The sequence below is a fragment of the Cervus canadensis genome, chromosome 15, assembly GCF_019320065.1.
Source record: "Cervus canadensis isolate Bull #8, Minnesota chromosome 15, ASM1932006v1, whole genome shotgun sequence".
Classification (NCBI taxonomy): domain Eukaryota; kingdom Metazoa; phylum Chordata; class Mammalia; order Artiodactyla; family Cervidae; genus Cervus; species Cervus canadensis.
In genome coordinates this window covers 68,128,942-68,153,935 of record NC_057400.1, presented here as the reverse complement: position 1 = coordinate 68,153,935, position 24,994 = coordinate 68,128,942, and the positions used below count along the sequence as shown (strand labels likewise).

The following is a 24,994-nucleotide window of genomic DNA, read 5'->3' as shown; positions in this document are numbered from 1 at the left end:
TCTCTACTGTATATATTCCACATTTATGGCTTCTTTTCCTTCAAAAGACTTTCACTCCATTTTTTCCCAACTACTTCATTGACTTGAGTGGTCGAGAAGAATATTCTGCTTAAACAGAAAGCTATCTATGGGACCAACATTAGTTCAGTTCAGTCGCTCAGTCGTGTCTGACTCTTTGCAACCCCATGGACTGCAGCATGCTAGGCCTCCCTGTCCATCGCCAACTCCCAGAGTTTACTCAAACTCGTGTCCGTTGAGTTGGTGATGCCATCCAACCATCTCATCCTCTGTCATCCCTACTTCTCCCGCCTTCAATCTTTCCCAGCATCAGGGTCTTTTCAAAGGAGTCAGTTCTTTGCAGCAGGTGGTCAAAGTACTGGAGTTTCAGCTTCAGCATCAGTCCTTCCAATGAATATTCAGAACTGATTTCCTTTAGGATGGACTGGTTGGATCTCCTTGCAGTCCAAGGGACTCTCAAGAGTTTTCTCCAACACCACAGTTCAAAAGCATCAATTCTTTGGTGCTCAGCTTTCTTTATAGTCCAACTCTCACATCCATACATGACCACTGGAAAAATCATAGCTTTGACTAGACGGACCTTTGTTGGTAAAGTAATGTCTCTGCTTTTTATTTATTTATTTATTTATTTTGTTTTACTTATAACTTTATAAACTATGAAAAATTTAAAATACACTAAAGTCTGGACTGAATCAAGTGTACTTAAAAATATGGAATGCTTCATGAATTTGCGTGTCATCCTTGCGCAGGGGCCATGCTAATCTTCTCTGTATCGTTCCAATTTTAGTATATGTGCTGCCAAAGCGAGCACAGTAATGTCTCTGCTTTTTAATATGCTGTCTAGGTTGGTCAAAGCTTTCCTTCCAAGGAGTAAGCATCTTTTATTTTTTTTATTTTTTTATTTTTTCATGGTAAAGACTGCTTTATTGGTGGCAGCTAGTACAAGTCAATAAATATTGATCCCCAAAGAACTCAGTTATCTATCAGATTACTGGTCCACAGAGAGATGAATGGAATTGAACCAACTGATGGCTGGGAGGATAAACTGAAGTCAATCCTGCTTCTTGGGAAATGAAGCCACAGCCAGTTCATACATGGCATATTCTGTCCCACCAACTGTGAGAATCATGGTGGCTCTGTACAGGAGGGCATCAGCTACGCCACCCTTTAGATGCACTGGCATTCCATTATCCTCCTGAAACAGCTTTTGTTTCTCTGGAACCTTATTTTCAAACTGCCTGAGTGAAGCAGTACTTATGGTCCTCTTAGCAATCTGACGGAGAGCCAGAAGATTCTGCAGCATCTTGGCTCGGTTACTGCCCACCAACCGCGGCAACTGACCACCAGCAACGACGCGTCTTTTAATTTCATGGCTGCAGTCACCATCTGCAGCGATTTTGGAGCCCAGAAAAATAAAGTCAGCCACTGTTTACACTGTTTCCCTATCTATTTGCCATGAAGTGATGGGACCAGATGCCATGACCTTAGTTTTCTGAATGTTGAGCTTTATGCCAACTTTTTCCATCTCTTCTTTCACTTTCATCAAGAGGCGGTTTAATTCTTCTTCACTTTCTGCAATAAGGGTGGTGTCATCTGCATATCTGAGGTTATTGATATTTCTCCTGGCAATCTTGATTCCAGCTTGTGCTTCCTCCAGCCCAGCATTTCTCATGGTGTACTCAGCATATAAGTTAAATAAGCAGGGTGATAATATACAGCCTTGACGTACTCCTTTTCCTGTTGGGAACCAGTCTGTTGTTCCATGTCCAGTTCTAACTGTTGCTTGCTGACCTGCATACAGGTTTCTCAAGAGGTAGGTCAGGTGATCCCATCTCTTTCAGAATTTTCCACAGTTGATTGAGATACACACAGTCAAAGGCTTTGGCATAGTCAATAAAGCAGAAATAGATGTTTTTCTGGAATTCTCTTGCTTTTTTGATGATCCAGCGGATATTGGCAATTTGATCTCTGGTTCCTCTGCCTTTTCTAAAAGCAGCTTGAACATCTGGAAGTTCACGGTTCATGTATTGCTGAAGCCTGATTTGGAGAATTTAGAGCATTACTTTACTAGTGTGTGAGATGAGTGCATTGTGCCGTAGTTTGAGCATTCTTTGGAATTGCCTTTCTTTGGAACTGGAATGAAAACTCACCCTTTCCATTCCTGTGGCCACTGGTGAGTTTTCCAAATTTGCTGACATATTGAGTGCAGCACTTTCACAGCATCATCTTTCAGGATTTGAAATAACTCAACTGGAGTTCCATAACTTCCACTAGCTTTGTTCATAGTGGCTTCTTAAGGCCACTTGACTTCACATTCCAGGATGTCTGGCTCTAGGTGAGTGATCACACCATCATGATTATCTGGGTCATAAAGATCTTTTTTGTACAGTTCTTCTGTGTATCCTTTCCACCTCTTCTTAATATCTTCTGCTTCTGTTAGGTCCCACCATTTCTGTCCTCTGTTGAGCCCATTTTTGCATGAAATGTTCCCTTGGTATCTCTAATTTTCTTGAGGAGATCTCTAGTCTTTCCCATTCTGTTGTTTTCCTCTATTTCTTTGCATTGATCACTGAGGAAGGCTTTCTTATCTCTCCTTGCTATTCTGTGGAACTCTGCATTCAAATGGGAATATCTTTCCTCTTCTCCTTTGCTTTTTGCTTCCCTTCTTTTCACAGCTATTTGTAAGGCCTCCTCAGACAGCCATTTTGCTTTTTTGCATTTCTTATTCTTAGGGATGGTCTTGATTCCTGTCTCCTGTACAGTGTCATGAACCTCCGTCCATAGTTCATCAGGCTCTCTGTCTATCAGATCTAGTCCCTTAAATCTATTTCTCACTTCCACTGTATAGTCATAAGGGATTTGATTTAGGTCATACCTGAATGGTCTAGTGGTTTTCTCCATTTTCTTCAATTTCAGTCTTAATCTGGCAAAAAGGAGTTCGTGATCTGAGCCACAGTCAGCTCCTGGTCTTGTTTTTGCTGGCTGTATAGAGTGTCTCCATCTTTGGCTGCAAAGAATATAATCAATCTGATTTCGGTGTTGACCATCTGGTGATGTCCATGTGTAGAGTCTTCTCTTATGTTGTTGGAAGAGGGTGTTTGCTATGACCAGTGCGTTCTCTTGGCAGAACTCTGTTAGCCTTTGCCCTGCTTCATTCCGTACTCCAAGACCAAATCTTCTTGTTACTCCAGGTGTTCCTTGACTTCCTGCTTTTGCATTCCAGTCCCCTATAATGAAAAGTACATCTTTTTTGGGTGTTAGTTCTAGACGGTCTTGTAAGCCTTCATAGAACTGTACAGCTTCTTCAGCATTACTGGTCGGGGCATAGACTTGAATTACCGTGATATTGAATGGTTTGCCTTGGAAACGAATAGAGATCATTCTGTCATTTTTGAGATTGCATCCAAGTACTGCATTTTGGACTTTTGTTGACTATGATGGCTCCTCCATTTCTTCTAAGGGATTCCTGCCCATAGTAGTAGATATAATGGTCATCTGAGTTAAATTCACCCATTCTCGTCCATGTTAGTTTGCTCATTCCTAGAAGGTCAATGTTCACTCTTGTCATCTCCTGTTTGACCACTTCCAATTTGCCTTGATTCATGGACCTAACATTCCAGGTTCCTATGCAGTATTGCTCTTTACAGCATCGGACCTTGCTTCTATCACCAGTCCCATCCACAACTGGGCGGATGCAATTCAGTAAAGAGAAGAATAAAAGGATGAAGAAATACTAACAAGAAGAAAGCATGGCAGTGATTTTGGTATCAGTGAATGCAGAACTGAAATCAAAAAGCAATTTTAAAAGACTTTTTTTTAATGCTAAGGGTAAGAATTCAAAAGGAATATAAGAAATGAATATCTAGGTACCAAATAAGTGACTTAGCAATAACTAACTTTCATGAAGTAAAAACCCATAGACTATACACGGAGAAACAGAAATACACTACAAACAGGATACTTTAATTTACCTACCAATCCAAAAATATCAGTCAAAAAATAAGACACAAAAAATGGAAATAATCACAAAAACAAAAGGGATTATAGAACTATTTTGTACAACTGTATGAAAAATAAATAAAGAAATAGATAAATTCCCAGGAAAAAGTATTCAACCAAAACTTACCCCAGCAGGTTTAGGAATTGTACTGAACTTGATTTCTATTGGAACTTACAAATTAGGCTGTAGTAGCTAAAGTACAGTTAAGAGTATCACGGTAAAACACTGTTGGATACTAAAGTTGTGTATTGGAATGGAGGGAAATCTGAAAGAAGTGGTTGCAAACTAGCTTAATTGCTGGTTATATGTATTGCATATATCTACTCCACCCCTCCAAAAGTACTATTTCCTAGTTTCACAGAGAAATCTTTAGAGAATAGGTAAGTCTAACATTATTTAAACTGTCTCAGATCTCAGAAAAATGTCTCAGTTGTCAGAATAATGAAAACTTCAAAATTATCTCATAAATCATTGATACTAAAACTGATAGAATGCAAAAAGATGAATTATATTTATGAATATCACTTCAAAAAGACAGTAAAATATTAATAAATAGCACAGAAAGAGAACTATCTGTCATAATCAACTCAGGTTCCTCCCCCCCTCCTGTACAAGAACGTCTGAATTGTTCAATAGTACAACATTTAGTCCTGTATTTTAGCATATTAATAAATCCATGGAAAATTACATTTATATATAATCATAGGAGGGAAGATCCCCTGGAGGAGAGCATGGCAACCCACTCCAGTATTCTTGCCTGGAGAATTCCATGGACAGAGGAGCCTTGCAGGCACCAGTCCATGGGTTGGCAAAGACTCGGACATGACTGAAGCGACTTAGCGTGCATGCACATAGGCACAGAAAATAAATTTGCTAAAAATAAATCTACCCTTGATTTCCAAAAAAAGCACTCAGAATAAGAGTTGATGAAAACCTCACTTATATGATTGGACATATTTTATCTCAGCCCTAAGGCAAATGTATTTCCTAATGGAGAAAGGCCAAAGATATTTCTCCTAAAGTCAGAAACTAGACAAACTCATTATCAAACTATCAAACTTCTACAACAATCACTACTACTTCACACTGTCTAATTAATTGCCTAATACCTCCAAAACCATAGGAAGTTAAAGGTACAGAAATTGGAAAAAAATTAAATTATCTCCATTTTGCAGATGGTATGATCATACACCTGAAAAAGTCCAAGAGACAGCAAATGAAACTGACAACTAGAGAGAAATCAAAGTAGTCTGATATAAAATAATTATTATACAGAAATTAATCTATTAAAATAACAATGACAGAAATAATGTAAATAGACTCCCTTTCAATAACAACAAAAGATGAAATATTCAGGTCTTAAGAAATACCCAGAACCCAGAGGAGAATCTTTCTAATACAAAGGATATGAAACTTAACTTGGGAGGATGTGGAGGAAAAAAGAACCCTTGTGCATTGTTGGTGTGAATGTAAACTGGTGCAGCTGCTATGGAAAACAGTATGGAGGTTCATAAAAAACTTAAAAATAGACCTACCATATGGTTCAGTGATTCCACTCCTAGGCCTATACCTGGAGAAAACCATAATTTGAAAAGAGGCATAAACCCCACAGTTCCTTGCAGCACTATTTACAATAGCCAAGACATGAAAACAATCTAAATGTTCAATGACAGAAGAATGGATAAGAAGATGTGGTACACATACACAATGGAATATTACTCAGCCATAAAAAAGAATGAAATAATGCATTTGAAGCAACATGGATGGACCTAGAGATTATAATACTAAGTGAAATATGTCAGAGAGAAAGGCAAATATCATATGATATGATATCACTTATTTGTGGATGCTAAAAAATGATACAAATGAACTTATTTACAAAACAGAAACAGACTCACAGATCTTAGAAAAAAATTTATAGGTATCAAAGGGGAAAGGTGGGGTGGGGCAGGATAAATTAGGAGATTGGGATTAGCATGTACAAACTATTGTATATTAAATAATCTACAAGGACCTACTGGATAGCACAGAGAACTCTATTCAATATTCTGTAACAACCTAAATGGTAAAAATATCTGAAAAAGAATAGAAAGAATAGATACATGAATATGTATAATGGAATCGCTTTGCTGAACACCTGAAACGCAACACTGTAAATCAACTATCCTCCAACATAAAAATAAACATAAAAATAAAACTTAAAACTAGAACCACCATAGGATCTAGCAATTCCACCTCTGGGTATTTTTTGAAGGAAACAAAAACATTAACTTGAAAAGATATGCTCATGTTTACTGCAGCATTATTCACAAGAGCCAAGATATGGAAGCAATTGAAATGTCTACTACTGATGGATGAATGGACAAGACAGATGTTGAGTAAATATTTATGATAATTTAGCCATAAAAAGAAGGAAATCCTGTCTTTTGGACCTTGAGAGTGCTATATTGAGTGAAATAATGAGAGAAAGACTAAATAAAACAATGAGAGAAAGACAAATATTGTATGATCTTACTTATATGTTCAGGGAGGCCTGGCGTGCTGCAATTCATGGGGTCGCAAAGAGTCAGACACGACTGAGCGACTGAACTGACTGACTGACTGACTTATATGTCCAGTTCAGTTTTTTTTGCTTAACTTATGTGGAACCCAAACACCAAAGCAATTAACATAACCAAGCTGGTACAAACGATTATCAAGGCTTGGCTATTTTGAGTATGTTGGCTATCTCCTACATGGTATAATGTTGATTGTTCTCAATTAATGTCTCAATTTGATCGCTATCAACTTCAATTGGTCTACCTGACTGTGGAGCATCATCCAGTGAAAACCTTCCAGCATGAAACTTCACAAACCACTTTTCACACGTTTGGTCACTCAGAGAACCTTCTCCATACATTGCAAAAATCTTTTTTTTGTGTTTTATTTGTGTTTCTACCTTTCTTGAAATAACAAAGCATAATATGCTAAAAATTTTGCTTTTCTTCCATTTTCAATAATAAAACATCTACAAAAAATTTGCCAATTTTTAAAAAAATGCATGCCAATATGACAGCTGTCATAACACAATCTAAAAAAATGTTTTGAATGAAGTTGAAGACTAAGTGCTACTAAAGCCATCTTATGGGAAAATCCTGAACCAACTTTTTGGCCAAGCAACTATATCAAATTATTATGTTGTACACCTGAAACTATTAACTAAATTTTATTTGTCAATTATATTGCAGTGAAAACAATTTAACTCAGATTAATGTAAAGATGTATTGTGTTCTTTAGTGGGAAGACAATATCATAAAGCAATGTGTGATATTTTTAAATTATCAAAGAACAAACAGTAAAAATATGGATTATTCTCTGGAACTAGATAAACCAATTTTAAAGTGCCCAGGAAAAAATAAGTGATCAAAGAAGAATAACCTGGAAAATTCTGCAGTGTAAAATTGCTATAATGCATCAATCATTAAATTATAGGATTGGCTCATGAAAAGACAGACTAATCAAACAGGATAGAAAGTCCAGAGAGAGACTTGAATACCTATGGGAATTTAGTGTACAATGAACACTGCACATCAAATCAAACAGTAAAGATAGACTTTTTAATGAATAGTCTTGGGAAAACTGGGTAGCAAGTTGGAAAAAATAAGGCAGATTCCATACTGATGCTATGTATCAAGTTAAACAAATAGATCAAAGATTTAAATGTAAGAAAATGAAATTTAGAAGTACTAGAAAGCAGCAAAGGTGGTTCTTATTATAACCTTGGGAAAGTATTTTATCGTAACTATTTAACTGTGACTCAAATTTTGGAAAGGCTAACAGGAGTAAATACAAATGAAACCAGCACTTCTGCATGTCAGAAACATGTCATTAGCAGAGTTAAAACAAACATAACAAAATAGGCAAGATATCTCCAACTCATAGCACAGACCAAACGCTTACGTTCTCAACATACATGAAAACCTTTTAGGAATAGAGAAGAAAAAGACTAACTTTATAGAAAAGCAACCAAAAGATATGAATGGACAAGTCACAGAAAAAAACCAATAGCATAGCCACTAAATCAATAGCTATAAAATGGTGCTAACTTCACTAGTAAAAATGCAAATTAATACTACTCTGAGATATAACTGCTTAACCATGAGACTGGCAAAATCCTAAAATGTTATAACATGCTGTTGGAGAGAAGGCTATGGAGAAATGGACACTTTCAAACATTGTTGGTAGGTGCAGAAAATGAAATAACCATTAGGAAAGAATTTCTGGAATTATCAACCAAAATCTCAGATGCATTTACTCTTGATGTAACTGTCTAAATTTTAAGAATCTCATGCATATGTGTAGGAGATTTATTTTGCTGCTGCGTGTGTTCTGTCATGTCTGACTCTCTGCAACCCCATGGACTATTGCTTGCCAGGCTCCTCTGTTCACAGGATTCTCCAGGGAAGGATACTGAAGTGGGTAGCCATTTCCTTCTCTAGGGCATCTTCCCAACCTAGGTATCAAACCCACATCCCCTGAGTCTCCAGCATTGGCAGGCAGATTCTTTACCGCTGTACCACCTGGGAAGCTTGTGTGTGTGTGTGTATATGTGTGTACATCACATAGGAAGACACAGATATTGTGTGTAACGTGCATACACATACAAATATATACACATGAGTGCCTAACTATATATCTGTGCTAATTTGAAATGACAGTTTGAAATGATGGTTTATTTTTTGCAGAATTGTTTGTAAAAGCAAAAGACTAGAATGCAGCATTCAGCAGTATGGATTTATATCCAGCAGTATTTATATACTTGAATAAATCATGGTATATAAAAAATTCTGCATCCACAAGAACGACTAAGGAATATCTGTATCAACTACTGACTTGGAAATATCTCTAGGATAAATTTTCATGTTAAAAAAAGCCAAGAATAAAAGTGTGTATATATTTTAGGCTATGTAGTGCATGAAATACAGGAGAGGCAGGTTCAATCCCTGGGTCAGGAAGATCCCCTGGAGGAGGAAATGGCAACTCACTCTAAGATTCTTGCCTGGAAAATTCCATGGACAGAGAAGCCTGGTGGGCTACAGTCCATGGGGGTCACAAAGAATCAGACACAAATGAGTGAAAGAGCACAAGACTATCTTTTATATAAAAATACATTCATATTCACTTGTTTTTGCATAAAGAAATACTGAAAGGACAACAAATAAACTAATAAAAAAGGTAATCTAGTGTAGCTAGAGAAAAACATGAGATGGCCCAGGTAGGAATGAGACTTCAATAAACTGGTATTTTAAATTTAGACTTAGACTGGAGAAAGTAGGGAAAAACCACTAGACCATTCAGGTATGATCTAAATCAAATCCCTTTTGATTATACAGTGGAAGTGACAAATAAATTCAAGGGATTAGATCTGATAGACACACTGCCTGAAGAACTATGGACAGAGGTTTGTAACATTGTACAGTGATCAAAATCATCCCCAAGAAGAAGAAACGCAAAAAGGCAAAATGGTTGTCTGAGGAGGCCTTACAAGTAGCTGAGAAAATAAGAGAAGCAAACGGCAAAGGAGGAAAGGAAAGATATATCCATCTGAATGCAGAGTTCCAAAGAATAGCAAGGAGAGATAAGAAAGCCTTCCTCAGTGATCAATAAAAAGAAATATAGGAAAATAATAGAATGGGAAAGACTAGAGATGTCTTTGAGAAAATTAGAGATAGCAAGGGAATTTTTCATGCAACGAGGGGCACAATAAAAGACAGAAATGGTAGGGACCTAACAGAAGCAGAAGACATTAAGAAGAGGTGGCAAGAATACACAAGAGAACTATACAAAAAGGATCTTAATGACCCAGATAACCACAGTGGTGTGATCACTCACCTAGAGCCAGACATTCTGGAGTCCAAAGTCAAGTAGGCCTTAGGAAGCATCACTACGAACAAAGCTAGTAGAGGTGATGGAATTCCAGCTGAGCTACTTCAAATCCTAAAAGATGATGCTGTGAAAGTTCTGCACTCAACACGCCAATAAATTTGGAAAACTCAGCAGTGGCCACAGGACTGGAAAAGGTCGGTTTTCATTCCAGTCCCAAAGAAGGGTAATGCCAAAGAATGTTCAAACACATGATTGTACTCATCTCACACACTAGCAAAGTAATGCTCAAGATTCTCCAAGCTAGGCTTCAATAGTACATGAACTGAGAACTTCCAGACGTTCAAGCTGGATTTAGAAAAGTCAGAGGAACCAGAGATCAAGTTGTCATCTATTGGATCATCAAAAAAGCAAGAGAATTCCAGAAAAACCTCTACTTCTGCTTCACTGACTACACTAAAGCCTTTGACTGTGTGGGTCACAACAAACTGTGGAAAATTCTTAAAGAGATGGGAATACCAGACCACCTTACCTGCCTCCTGAGAAATCTGTATGGAGGTCAAGAAGCAACAGCTAGAACCGGACATGGGACAACGGACTGGTTCCAAATTGGGAAAGGAGTATGTTAAGGCTGTATACTGACACCCTGCTTATTTAACTTATATGCAGAGTACATCATATGAAATGCCAGGATGGATGAAGGACAAGGTGGAATCAAGATTGCCAGGAGAAATATCAATAACCTCAGATATGCAGATGACACCACCATATGGCAGAAAGCAAAGAGGAACTAAAGAGCCTCTTGATGAAGATGAAAGAGGAGAGTGAAAAAGCTGGCTTAAAGCTCAACATTCAAAAAACTAAGATCATGGTATCTTGTCCCATCACTTCATGGCAAATAGATAGGGAAATAGTGGAAACAGTGACCGACTTTATTTTCTGGGGCTCAAAAATTGCTGCAGATGGTGACTACAGCCATGAAATTAAAAGACACTTGCTCCTTAGAAGAAAAGCTATGACAGATCTAGAAAGCATATTAAAAAGCAGAGATATTACTTTGCTGACAAAGTTCCATCTAGTTAAAGCTATGGTTTTTCCTGTAGTCATGTATGGATGTGAAAGGTGAGAAAACTTTCACATAAAGAAAACTGAGCACTGAAGAACTGATGCTTTTGAACTGTGGTGTTGAAAAAGACTCTTGAGAGTCTCTTGGACAGCAAGGAGATCCAACCAGTCCATCCTCAAGGAAATCAGTCCTGAATATCCACTGAAAGACTGATGCTGAAGCTGAAGCTCCAATTCCTTGGCCATCCGATGTAAAGAGTTGACTCATTGGAAAAGACCCTCATGCTGGGAAAGATTGAGGGCAGCAGGAGAAGAGGGAGACAGTATGAGATGGTTGCACGGTATCATCAACTCAAAGGACATGAATCTGAGCAGATTCTGGGAGAGAGTGATGAAGGATAGAAGGCTGGTGTGCTGCAGTCCATTGGGCAGCAGGGAGTCGGACATGACTGAGAGACTGAACAACAACAAATTAAATAAATTGTAAATAAAATTGACTGCATTTACATAACTTCTTTTCAATAGAAAAGTGATATCTTCTGGAGAAGGAAATGGCAACCCCCTCCAGTGTTCTTGCCTGGGAAATCCCGTGGACAGAGAAGCCTGGTGTGCTGCAGTCCATGGGGTTGCAAAGAGTTGGATATGACTGAGCAACTGAACTGACTGAATCAAATTAAAATACATAAAAATATAAAGTTTTCTTAAAACCTCATGCCAATTTTTAGAGCCAAGATATCTGGATAAACTTTAGCAAAGTAACGCAGTTTTAGAGAATTATATGAGGAAATTACCAATGTTTACTTTCAATGTGCCAATCTTTTATTAGGGTATTTTCCTTTTTAGTGGAAGCTGAAAACTCAAAAAACTTGACAAAATCAAATTTTAATGAAATCATTTATGTCAGGTACTGAGGATGCAATAAGAATACAAGTTCTTGCTCTCAAGGAGTTCAGGCTTATAGGGAAGACCACAAAAAAAGCATTGATTATGCAGTGGAAGAGCACCAAGAACTATATGCAGTCTGTAACATGATTAACTACCTTCTTTTTCAAGGCAGTCTTCCTAGAAGAGACAAAAGCCAAAAGTGAAATGAAAGTGTTAGTAGCTCAATCATGTTCCGACTCTGCGGGCTACAGCCCACACCAGGCTCCTCTGTCCTGGTATTTCCCAGGCAAGAATACCGGGCTGGGGAGCCATTCCCTTCTCCAGAGGATCTGCCCACCCCAGGAATCGAGTCTGGTTCTCCTCCTTTGCAGGCAGACTCTTTACCATCTGAGCCACAAGCCAGACTCTAAAGCATGACTAGGAGCTGGAAGAAGACCCTGGAAGAGGGGCGTTGCACGCACAGGCAGCAAGTGCCAGCATCAGTGCTGCCTTATTATGCTTGGAGGATGAATCTCAAGTTCCTTAGCCTCAAGGCAACCCTTCACAAGCTGGCTCCGGCCTATCTTTCTTTCCTTATCTCCTACCATCCTGGAGGCCTGGACATGGGTGAGTGTGGCAGGAATTAGAAAGTCAGAAATTGTGGTCAGGAGTTTACTGGCATATAAGACGTCTCCTGGAGGGCGGCCCCTGGAATTGAGGATGTCAGGAGCTCTGAAATAGGAGAAGAAGCTGAGCTTATCAATAGAAGGCAGCAGGAGTCTGGGTTAGAGAGAAAAACTGTGACCCAGGGAGGCCACACTCAAAAAAACATTACAGAGCAAAGCCCACGTGAATGTAACTGCAATTACTGAAGAAGTACTGTTCTAAATGCTGCTCTCAGAGACGTTTTTTACCTGCATAAGTCGTGTTACACCCTTATGTAAAACCATTGCTTCTCATTACATTTAAAATGAAATTAAAACTCCTTCATCTGGCCCACACTCTGCGTGCCCTGCTCCATCTCTAGCCTTGCTCTGTGACACACACCTCCTCTCACAGAGCCTGTAAGGTCCCCTCTGTCTACGAAACTCTCTCTTTCCTGTGACCCACTGCCTATATCCTATCTGTCTTGCTCCCCTCACTTTAAATACACCTCCTCAGGCCTGGCCTCCTGGCCACCTCTCCATCACCTAAGTTACATCTCCAAATAAACCTTTGTTACCACACCCTGTATTTTCTCCCATATTAGGTTTTGTAATTATCTGTGTATATTCAACCTTCTTGCCTCATGAAACTACAAGCTTCATGAGGGAAGGATTTGTTTTGTTGAGTACTTAGAAGAAAATGCCCAGCACATGGTAAGTAGCAAAGATTTATGAAAAGGATGAATACATTTAATCTCCGTAGCCTTACAAAAACAACTCCCGTTTCTCAGATGTGGAAATCGAGACTCAGAAATGTAGTGTGACCTATTCAACATCTCAAAATATGGGTTCAAATCCAAATCCCATGATCCTAAATGCTATATGCATTGTCTCCCAAATGAAGAAGGGCTTCTCATTAAAGTAAGAGAAGCCTGGAAGTGGCCTAGGTGGCTGAAGTGCATGACAACCTGCCCCTGGGCTCTGGTTTATGAGGTTAAGGTTATGCACAAAGAGCAGGCTCTGTTTGAGGGGGCTGAAACATGAATAAGGTCTGAGATAAAGATGCAATGGAATACACTCTGAACAGGTTGAGCGAAGTGCATTTGCAAAGGAATAGGGCTTTCAGAGGACCCCGTGGAACTGGGAATTTAGAGACTGGACAGCAGTAAGAAAATGGACAAGGAAAGAGGGTGAGGCTTCCAAGCATCCACAGGGATCAAAGAACAGATGGATGTTTGACTGAGTGCCGTGAATACTTAGGGAAGCACGTGGGGACTCTGGGAATAAGCAGCGTGGACGTGGTTAGAGGGGCTCAACGACCAGGAGTATCAGGAAGAATCCAGCCACTGTGAGGCTACAGCATTCACTACCATCCTTCTCCCTGGACAGACTTCTCCACAAGATGGCCTGTCTGTCCCTCATCAAGTTCTGGCATAACCCTTGGTTCCTCTGAAAATGCCTGCTTCACTCTATTAGCTGAGCTGTATCCTGCTGCAAAGGCCAGAAGCAAGAAAATAAATCCCAGTCAGTAGCAGGAGTAGAAATGTAGAAATACAATGTGGACATAAAAGGTGGCCAGGGATGGATTTTTCAGGAGCAGTTGAAAGTTCCTGGGGTATGTTTAACACCATATCTTATGCTCTTGGAAACCTGGGTTATCATCTTAGACCACTCAAGAATGTGTCAAGCCTAAAAGGAACAGATAGGAACATTTTTAAAAAATCACTAAAGCTCCTGACTTCAGACATAGTATAGTGTAGTTTAGAAGATTTATATATTTACATTATATTCAGATATGGATTAAAAGTAATAATTGTACATTTATTGTATCAGTCACTAAAAAGCAAAATATTTAATATTAAGAGTGGCTAAGAAAAATTCTACCTTATAACTGGAATTCAAATCATCCAAAACAGATATCCCAGGAGGTGTGTAGAAACAGGCAGATGGCTCCTGAAAGGCGGCGGCAGCACCCGACTCCCAGCCACCTTTTGCCTAGAGACAGTTGCTAGGCAGTATTAGATTTGCTCATAAATGCACTTTTTACCCAAGGATCAGTATTATGATAACACACATACCCCCTCCCAATCAATTTCTCTGCTCCTGTTTCATTAAAGGCAAGAGACTGATAAACATTATTGGTGATGGTTAATAGTCTCAGGGATACTGAATTGTGCTGGGCTGTTTCCTGGACAAAAACATTATTTTTGCCTCCTAGGAGGATGTAGAAAAGCCTGAAAGCTACCTGCTTCATTTATTTTTAAATTTCTTTGAGTCTGAGTACAAATGCTGTCCAGGGAGCAGAATGATGGAATAATGGATCTGAGACTCATTTTTCTTTCAAGTTCTTTTGTTGATTCATAAACAAACTAATAATTAATTAATTATTAATACAAATTAATAATTAATCTAAATGCAGCTCATTTAGATTAGTGGGAAAGACAGACAAGAATTTGAAATACGTAAAGAAAACAAAGATGCTATCATTCTAGAATTTTAAGGTTTTATCTTTGTATTGATGCTATGAAGTGCTCAGTAATACAATAAAAGGAGAAAGCATTATTGGCTTTGTTTCTGTCATGTTGATTTATGCCTCTTTATCAGTTCTTGTCTCACTGCAACAATAATTTGGAGTGACAGACTAAAACGTGCAGACCAACAGACAAGTTAAAGCTCAGTTCAGCTCAAGCAGACAAATCTTTTATTAATCACACACTCCCAAAGGAGTCTTCCTATCAATCATCCTTCGATAGGTCATCCTTCCTATCGATCCCTCTTGGCTTCCCCCTTTTATACTTCCAGTCTCCTCCTTTTGGTTCTGCTTGGTGCAAAGTAGGGCTTGTATGCACAATCAGTCAGTGAAAGGGAGTGGAAATGGGCATATGCTTAAGGCCGATTGACAACTGTAAGTTATATAACAGCGGGCTATGTTGTTTGTCTTCCCATAATTCAGTCTGTTATAATTCCTGCCTGCCAATGCAGGAGATATAAGACACACTGGTTTGATCCCTGGGTCTGAAAGACTCCCTGGAGGAAGGAACTGCAATCGACTGTGGTAGTCTTGCCTGGAGAATCCCATGGACAGAGGAGCCTAGAGGGCTCTGGTTCATAGGGTTGCACAGAGTTGGACACGACTGATCCCCTAAAGGAAGGGAAGATAACCTGGAAGAAGGGAATGGCTACCCACTCCAGTATTCTTGCCTGGAAATCATCTATTTAAAACCATAAAGTAAAAATAAAGGAGCATGCCAATTCTTTTCATGTCATTTGTGTATGTCTATTATTTTAATAAAAACTACTCACTCCACCCCCTTTTTCTTACCACTTTTACTCTCCCCAAATCTATGATTCTGTGGATCAAAATTTGTTTATTTTGTCTTTCTCTACCTAAAGTCCTAATTCTGTAACTTATTTGAATATGCATGTAAACAATTTCACATCCAGGAGCTTTTCCTATGGATCTAAAGTAACATTAACCATCAAGTGAAGATTTTTGTTGTTGTTATGGAAGGAAATAAAATAGAACAATAATCCTTATATTTATTTTAGATATATTTAGAATGCAACATAAAATAACTCCTTGTAGATTTCTCTTATATGTGAACTAGGGCACTATTCATAGATAAGCATTTTTTTAAAGGATACTATTAAAGTGCTTTCAGATCACTGTAGTTTATACATATTTAACACTGTGTTTTTTTGTTAGTAAAAATTTATATAATTCTACTTACCAGTATATAATGTATCTTCATTTTAAATACATTACATCTGGAATAATTAATAAACCTCAATAATTAAAGACATTGTTTTCAAAACAGTTTTGAGGGTAAAAATATCTCATGTCATGTATTTTATATAGCTTTATATAAGTAAGAAAGCCTTCCTCAGTGATCAGTGCAAAAATTGAGGACAACAATAGAATGGGAAAGACTGGAGATCTCTTCAAGAAGATCAGAGATGCCAAGGGAACATTTCATGCAAAGATGGGCTCAATAAAGGACAGAAATGGTATGGACCTAACAGAAGCAGAAGATATTAGGAAGAGGTGGCATGAATACACAAAAGAACTGTACAAAAAGATTTTCACGACCCAGATAATCATGATGGTGTGATCACTCACCTAGAGCCAGACATCCTGGAATGTGAAGTCAAGTGGCCTTAAGAAGCATCACTATGAACAAAGCTAGTGGAGGTGATGGAATTCCAGTTGAACTATTTCAAATCCTAAAAGATGATGCTGTGAAAGTGCTGCACTCAATATGCCAGCAAATTTGGAAAACTCACCAGTGGCCACAGGACTGGAAAAGATCAGTTTTCATTCCAATCCCAAAGCAAGGCAATGTCAAACTACAGCACAATTGCACTCGTCTCACATACTAGTAAAGTAATGCTCTAAATTCTCCAAGCCAGGCTTCAGCAATACGTGAACCATGAACTTCCAGATGTTCAAGCTGGATTTAGAAAAGGCAGAGGAACCAGAGATCAAATCGCCAACATTTGCTGAATCATTAAAAAAGAAAGAGAGTTCTAGAAAAGCATGTATCTGCTTTATTGACTATGCCAAAGCCTTTGACTGTGTGGATCACTATAAACAGTGGAAAATTCTGAAAGAGATGGGCATACCAGACCACCTGACCTGCCGCTTGAGAAACCTGTATGCAGGTCAGGAAGCAACAGTTAGAACTAGACATGGAACAACAGACTGGTTCCAAATAGGAAAAGGAGTACATCAAGGCTGTATATTGTCACTCTGCTTATTTAACTTATATGCAGAGTACTTCATGAGAAACACTGGGCTGGATGAAGCACAAGCTGGAATCAAGATTTCTGGGGAAAATATCAATAACCTCAGATATGCAGATGACACCACCCTTATGGCAAAAAGTGAAGAAGAACTAAAGAGCCTCTTGAAGAAAGTGAAAGAGGAGAGTGAAAAAGTTGGCTTAAAGCTCAACATTCAGAAAACTAAGGTCATGGCATCCGATCCCATCACTTCATGGCAATAGATGGGGAAACAGTGGCTGATTTTATTTTCTTGAGCTCCAAAATCACTGTGGATGGCAATTGCAGCCATGAAATTAAAAGACGCTTACTCCTTGGAAGGAAAGTTTTGACCAACCTAGGCAGCATATTAAAAAGCAGAGACATTACTTGCCAACAAAGGTCCATCTCGTCAAGGCTATGGTTTTTCCAGTAGTCGTGCATGGATGTGAGAGTTGGACTATAAAGAAAGCTGAATGCCAAAGAATTGATGTTTTTGAACTATGGTGTTGGAGAAGACTCTTGAGAGTCCCTTGGACAGCAAGGAGATCCAACCAGTGCATCCTAAAGGAGATCAGTCCTGGGTGTTCATTGGAAGGACTGCTGTTGAAGCTGAAACTCCAATACTTTGGCCTCCTGATGCGAAGAACTGACTCATTTGAAAAGACCCTGACGCTGGGGAAGATTGAAGGTGGGAGGAGAAGGGGATGACAGAGGATGAGATGGTTGGATGGCATCACCGATCAATGGACATGAGTTTGGGTAAACTCCGGGAGTTGGTGATGGACAGGGAGGCCTGGTGTGCTGTGATTCATGGGGTCACAAAGAGTTGGACATGACTGAGCGACTGAACTGAACTGAACTGATAAAAGTAATCACTGAAAATCGGTAGCTTTGAGACCTTTCATGTGGTTTTATTAATTTGTCCAACCATCTAGGCTCTCTGTCCATGGGATTCTCCATACAAGGATACTGGAGTGGGTTGTCATGTCCTCCTCTGTCACCTTCTTCTCCTTCTGTCTGCCTTCAATCTTTCCCAGAATTAGGGTCTTTTCCAATGAGTCAGCTCTTCACATCAAGGGTCCAAAGCATTGGAGCTTTAGCTTCAGCATCAGTCCTTCCAATGAGTATTCAGAATTGATGTCCTTTCAGATTGATTTGATCTCCTTGCTGTCCAAGGGATTCTCAAGAGCCTTCTCCAGCACCACAGTTTGAAAGCATCAATTCTTAAGTGTTCTGCCTTCTTTATGGTCCAGCTCTCACAACCGTACATGATTACTGGAAAGATCATAGCCTTGATTACACAGACTTTTGTCAGCAAAATGATGTCTTTGCTTTTTAACACACATTCCCATCACCTGCACACAACACTTTCAAAGCAAACATCTTCTCCTGAAAGCGGTTATGCTTCCAACATTCTCATTTTTGCCCAAAGTACCGTCACTTTACTGGTCCTTCAGACTTCAAGTCTTGGAGCCATAATTGCCTCCTCCCCTACATATTCTTTGTGTCTAATGATCAAATCTAGCTTCTTATTCCTTTTGTTCTCTTCTACCGAGCCATCTTATTGATGTTTTCCTATCACTTTATTTACTTTCCAGCACAAATATGTATATATATTCTATTCTTTACAGTTAAAGCTAACATTCTTTTAAGTCTGGAATTAAGGGGATCCAATAGGCTGTATATTGTCACCCTACTTATTTAACTTATATGCAGAATACCTCATGAGAAACGCTGGGCTGGAGGAAGCACAAGGTGGAATCAAGATTGCTGGGGAAAATATCAATAACCTCAGATATGCAGATGGCACCACCCTTATGGCAAAAAGTGAAGAAGGACTAAAGAGCCTCTTGATGAAAGTGAAAGAGGAGATGGAAAAAGTTGGCACAAAGCTCAACATTCAGAAAACTAAGATCATGGCATCCGGTCCCATCACTTCATGGCAAATAGATGGGGAAACAGTGGAAACAGTGGCTGATTTTATTTTTCTAGGCTCCAAAATCACTGCAGATGGTGATTGCAGCCATGAAATTAAAAGATGCTTACTCCTTGGAAGGAAAGTATTGACCAACCTAGACAGTATATTAAAAAGCAGAGACATTACTTGCCAACAAAGGTCCATCTAGTCAAGGCTATGGTTTTTCCAGTGGTCACGTATGGATGTGAGAGTTGGACTATAAAGAAGGCTGAGCGCAGAAGAACTGATACTTTTGAACTGTGGTGTTGGAGAAGACTCTTGAGAGTCCCTTGGACTGCAAGGAGATCCAACCAGTGCATCCTAAAGGAGATCAGTCCTGGGTGTTCATTGGAAGGACAGATGCTGAAGCTGAAACTCCAACACTTTGAACACCTCATGCGAAGAGTTGACTCATTTGAAAAGACCCTGATGCTGGGAAAAATTGGGGGCAGGAGGAGAAGGGGACAACAGAGGATGAGATGATTGGATGGCATCACTGACTCAATGGACATGGGTTTGGGTGAACTCCAGGAGTTGGTGATGGACAGGCAGGCCTGGCGTGCTGTGGTTCATGGGGTCACAAAGAGTTGGACACGACTGAGCCACTGAACTGAACTGAACTGAATCTTAGCCTTTCAACTGTCCAACAAGCCTCTGCTCTAGCCACCCTATGCCCTCCTCAAAGTTCCTGGCACCTAGCAGACATGATCCCTGATTTTCTCTGTCCCTCTCCAAGCCTTCATTACTGCCTCTTAGTCTGTTTTACCTGGCAAACACTTAAGGTTTTTGTCTCTAATCATTTCCTAATTTAGTTATCCCATAAAACTGTTCTGAATTCCCATTCCTCCATAAAGCTTCCTCAATTCTTCACACTCACACCAACAGAACACCCTCAATTAGTAACTTGTTTTTTTTTTATTGACGTATAATTGATTTACAATGTTGTGTTAATTTCTGCTGTACATGTGATTCAGTTATATTAATACCTGTATGTATCTCCTTCCATTATGGAAGATATAATACATATATGCTCTATATGTATTACTTATATAGGATATTATATACATATAATACATATATCCTCTTCCATTATGGTTTATCACAGATATTAAATATAGCTCACTGTGCTACACAGTAGAATCTTGTTTATCCATGCTATATACACCAGTTTGCATCTGCTAGTCTCAAACTCCCAATCCAACACTCCCTCTTCCCCCTCTCTCTTGGCAACCACATGTCTGTTCTCTATGTCTGTGAATCTGTTTTTTAGGTAAGTTCATTTGTGTCATATTTTAGATTCCACATATACTCACTAGTAACTCTCAAGTCAGTTGGCACCTCCGTATGTTCTAGAATGTTATCAGTCAAGAATCTTAACTCATAATGAGAGCTGATGCTTACATAGTGCTTATTCTATATCAAGCGCCCATCTACTTTTTCTATAATAAACTCAATTATTCACATCAACTTTATGAAGTAGAAAGTATTAAAATTCCTATTTTCAAGTGAGGAAATTGGGGCACAAAGAGGCTGTATAATCTGCCCACTTAGTAAGTGGCAGAATTGGGAATCAAATCCAGACACAATGGTTCCACAGTCCATATGCCCTAAACCACTAACCCTTACTATAGGTTCCCTTCAGTTCAAAAATTCCTATACAACATCTAGATCACCCTCATCATCTGGTCAAAGAGAAACAAAGGAGGAGAGATATTCAGTTACAAAAAGTTACATAAAGCAGTGTTTTTCAAAATTGAATATGCTGTGAATCACCTATGGGTCTTTTAAATTGCAGATTCTAATTTAGTTGATATAAGATGAAGACTGAGATTCTACATTTTTAACAAGTCCCCCCGTGATGCTGACTTCACTGGTCCATGTATTTCACACCAAGTGACAAGAATGAAGAGAAATGTAAGCTGAGACTGGAACTCAGTTTTGACTTATTCCCTTCACTCTTATCCCAAACATTATGCTAATAGTTAAGGAGGAAGAAAAATGTGACTAAGAGAATTTACTGGGAAAAAATTTACTTCATTTTCAATCATCTTCTTGCTGATCATGAAAGGCAAGTACAGTTTATGATGCTTTTTTCCACATACATTTTAATTTTGTAGTAGTATAAAAATACATTTAGGGACTTTGCTTGTGGTCCAGTCGTTAAGAATCCACCTTGCAATGCAAGGGACATGGGTTCAATCCCTGGTCAGGGAACTAAGATCCCACATGCCACGGTGCAACTAAGCCTGTGCACCATAATGAAAGATCATGCCACAGCTAAGACCCAACATAATCAAATAAATAAATAATTGTTTTTACAAAGTACGTTTACACAGTGCAAAGCTTACTGGCTCTCTCAGATCTGCCTGAGCACTGAGCTTGTCCAAGATTTATCATATATAAATTTACTATTCATTTCTCTGTATCCCATTGATTTGTTGCTCTGGGTAATGCCTTGGGGATATGGGATTGAAAGGGGAAAGAGTATGTGGTAGGAAAACAAGCTTTCCAAGATACTAGAAAGCTGGAATCTGGAAACCACTTGTGAATATTTGGGCATTCAGTCTAGTTTTTCCTCTGAATGAATTCATCACTGAGTTAGACTAGAAAACCAGAGTCCCAGATGTCATTTTTTTTTTTTTAAACAATGGGGTATATATTTCCTAAAGAAAAGTGAAAGTTGCTCAGTCATGTCTGACTTTTTGCAACCCCATGGACTATACAGTCCATGGAATTCTCCAAGCCAGAATACTGGAGTGGGTAGCCCTTCCCTTCTCCAGGGGATCTTCCCAACCCACGGATCAAACCCAGGTCTCCTGCATTGTGGGCAGATTCTTTACCAGCTGAGCCACAAGGGAAGCCCAAGAATACTGGAATGGACAGCCTATTCCTTCTCCAATGAATCTTCCTAACCCAGGAATTGAACTGGGGTCTCCTGCATTGCAGGTGAATTCTTTACCAACTGAGCTATCAGGGAAGCCCATATATTTCCTAAGGGCTTCCTAAATAGTGATATATGTCCTTGGTATACAAAGCACAAGACAAAATTATGCTTTCCATATCTGGAAAGACTTGCTTCATGCAGCTAGTGTTAACAGTTGCAAATCCCTCTTTCAGGGGCTCTGGTGGCCGAGGGAAGCTGCACTGAGGTATGCCAGGAAATGTGGCCAGCTGGTTTCCATTAAGTCTGTGTGACCTCAGCCAAATACACAAATATGTCAGAACTTGAGGAGAGTGTGTGTTCTCTTTCTAGCCGTCTGTTACTATTTAGGGGCTTCCCTGGTGGCTCTAATTTATTGAACTAATATGCAGAGCACATTATGAGAAATGCTAGGCTGGATGAGTTACAAGCTGGAACCAAGAGAGGCATCAATAACCTTTGGTATGCGGATGATACCACTCTAATGGCAGAAAGTGAAGAGGAACTAACAAGCCTCTTGATGAGGGTGACAGAGGAGGGTGAAAGAGCCACCTTAAAACTAAATATTAAAAACTAAGATCATGGCATCCAGTCCCATCAATGGTAAATAGAAGGGGAAAAGGTAGAAATAGTGACAGATTTCCTCTTGTTGGAGTCTAAAATCACTGCAGATGGTGATTGCAGCCATGAAATCAGAAGATGATTGCTTCTTGGCAGGAAAGCTATGACAAACCTAGATAGTGTGTTAAAAAGGAAAGACATTATTTTGCAGCAAAAGTCCATATAAGCAAGGTTATGGTCTTTCCAGTAGGCATGTATAGCTGTGAGAGCTGGACAATCAATAAAGAAGGCAGAGCACTGAAAAATGGATGCGTTCGAACTGGTGTTGGAGAAGACCCTTGAGAATCCCCTGGACAGCAAGGAGATCAATTGTGAATACTCACTTGAAGGACTGATGCTGAAGCGATACTTTGGTCACTTGATGTGAACAGCCGACTCATTGGAAAAGATCCTGATGCTGGGCAAGATTGAAGGCAGAAGGAGTGGGTGACAGAGGATGAGATGGCTGGATGGCATCACTGATGTAATGGACATGAACTTGGGCAAACTCAAGGAGATGGCAAAAGGACAGGGAGGCCTGGCATGCTGCAGTCCTTGGGGTCGTGAAGAGTTGGGCATGACTCGGCAACTGAACAACAACTGTTGGCTCAGATGGTAAAGAATCTGCCTGCAATGCAGGTCTGAGCCCTGACTTGGGAAGATCCCCTGGAGGAGGGGAATAGCTACCCACTCCAGGATTCTTGCCTGGAAATCATCTATTTAAACCCATTGAGTAAAAAAGAAAAAAAGGAGCATGCCAATTCTTTTCATGTCATTTATATATGTCTATTCTTTAAATAAAAACTACCAACTCCACCCTTTTTTCTTATCACTTTTACCCTCCCCACATTTATGATTTTGTGGGTCAAAATTTGTTTGCTTTGTCTTTCTTTATCTAAACTCCTAATTCTGTAACTTATTCTAATATGCATGTAAACAATTCCATATCCAGGAGTTTTTCCTATGGATCTAAAGTAACATTAACCATCAAGTGAAGATTTTGTTGTTGTTACAGAAAGAAATGAAATAGTACAATACTCCTCATATTTATTTTAGATATATTTAGAATGCCACATAAAATAGTTCTTTGAGAGCTGAAAAATAAACCCTGTAGATTTCACTTATATATGAGAACTAGGGCATTACTCAAGGATAAGCATTTTTCTTTAAAAAGGATACCATTAAGGTGCTTTCAGATCACTGTAGTTTATATATATTTAACACAACATGATTTTTTGTTAGTAAAAATTTATCTAATGACACTTTCCAGTATACAATGTATCCTCACTTTTAATACATTACTTCTAGAACAATTAATAAACATGAATTATTAAAGACATTGCTTTAAAAAAGATTTTGAGTGTAAAACTATCTCATGTCATACATTTTACATAGCTTTCTGTAAGTATTCATTGAAAATCAATAACTTTGAGACCTGTCGTGCTGTTTTATTAACTTGCCTCCTCCTTCCACAGTATAATTAAGTGTGTTGGGGAGGGGAGACTTATTTTGTTGCCCTCAACCTTTCATTAATTAGTTTACAGAAAAGTGTTTTGCCCATGAACTTTCTAAAATTGAGATATAATTGATCTGTGATACTATATTAGTGTCAAGTGTACAATGTAACAGATTCAAAATTTTTATAGATTATACTCCATTTATAGCTATCATAAAATATTAGCTATATTCTCTGTGCTGTGCAATAATATATCCTTGTATCTTATTTAGTTTGTGTCTCTTAATCTCCTACCCCTGTCTTGCTCTCCTCCCCTACTCTCTCCCCACTGGGAACCACTAGTTTGTCATCCACATCTTTGACCCTGTTTCTTTTTGTTATGTTCTCTAGTCTATTTTTTAGATTCTACATTAAGTGATGGCATAGAGTATTTATCTTTCTCTGACTTATTTCACTAAGCATAACATCCTCCAGTTCCACTCATGTTGTTGCAAGTCCCATGAACTTTCATTAATAGCAGATTGCCTTTAGAGTGCCATGTCAGGCGCTGTGATCTTTGTGTAACAGACTTCTCAACATATGTCCCCAAAAAGGAGTAGAAAAAGAGAAAGCTCTCTCAGATAACTCACTATTCCAGCACTGATTCCTGCATCAAGTACAGAGGCTGATTTCTTGGTTCACCATCCCCCGCCCCCGCTTTAAGTCAAGTCCTTGTCTTTTGTAGACAAAAGCTGTGTTAAAGAGCACACGAGAATCTAACACCATTTCATTAAGGTGGCATTGGAGACCAAAAAAAACCCTTTGAATTATGTAGAGGACATCATTTCACTGACAGATGGGCTTC

General features: G+C 39.0%; 1 protein-coding gene, 1 long non-coding RNA gene and 1 other non-coding gene across 3 annotated transcripts; 1 reads left to right on the top strand and 2 right to left on the bottom strand.

The window, feature by feature from the left end:
- Nucleotides 1–722: 722 nt before the first annotated feature.
- On the bottom strand, nt 723–829 carry LOC122454112. The gene has a single exon (XR_006273322.1). It is a non-coding gene; the product is annotated as a U6 spliceosomal RNA (small nuclear RNA).
- Nucleotides 830–919: 90 nt separating this feature from the next.
- LOC122453780 (cytochrome c oxidase subunit 7A2, mitochondrial-like) lies at nt 920–1,371 on the bottom strand. The gene has a single exon (XM_043487946.1). It carries the CDS (start codon nt 1,319–1,321, stop codon nt 1,070–1,072), a length of 252 nt encoding a protein of 83 aa, XP_043343881.1. The 5' UTR covers nt 1,322–1,371; the 3' UTR covers nt 920–1,069.
- A 1,816-nt stretch (nt 1,372–3,187) lies between these two features.
- Nucleotides 3,188–24,681, top strand: LOC122453939. The gene is made up of 3 exons (XR_006273234.1): nt 3,188–3,402; nt 22,887–22,892; nt 24,671–24,681. It is a non-coding gene; the product is annotated as an uncharacterized LOC122453939 (long non-coding RNA).
- Nucleotides 24,682–24,994: the final 313 nt, after the last annotated feature.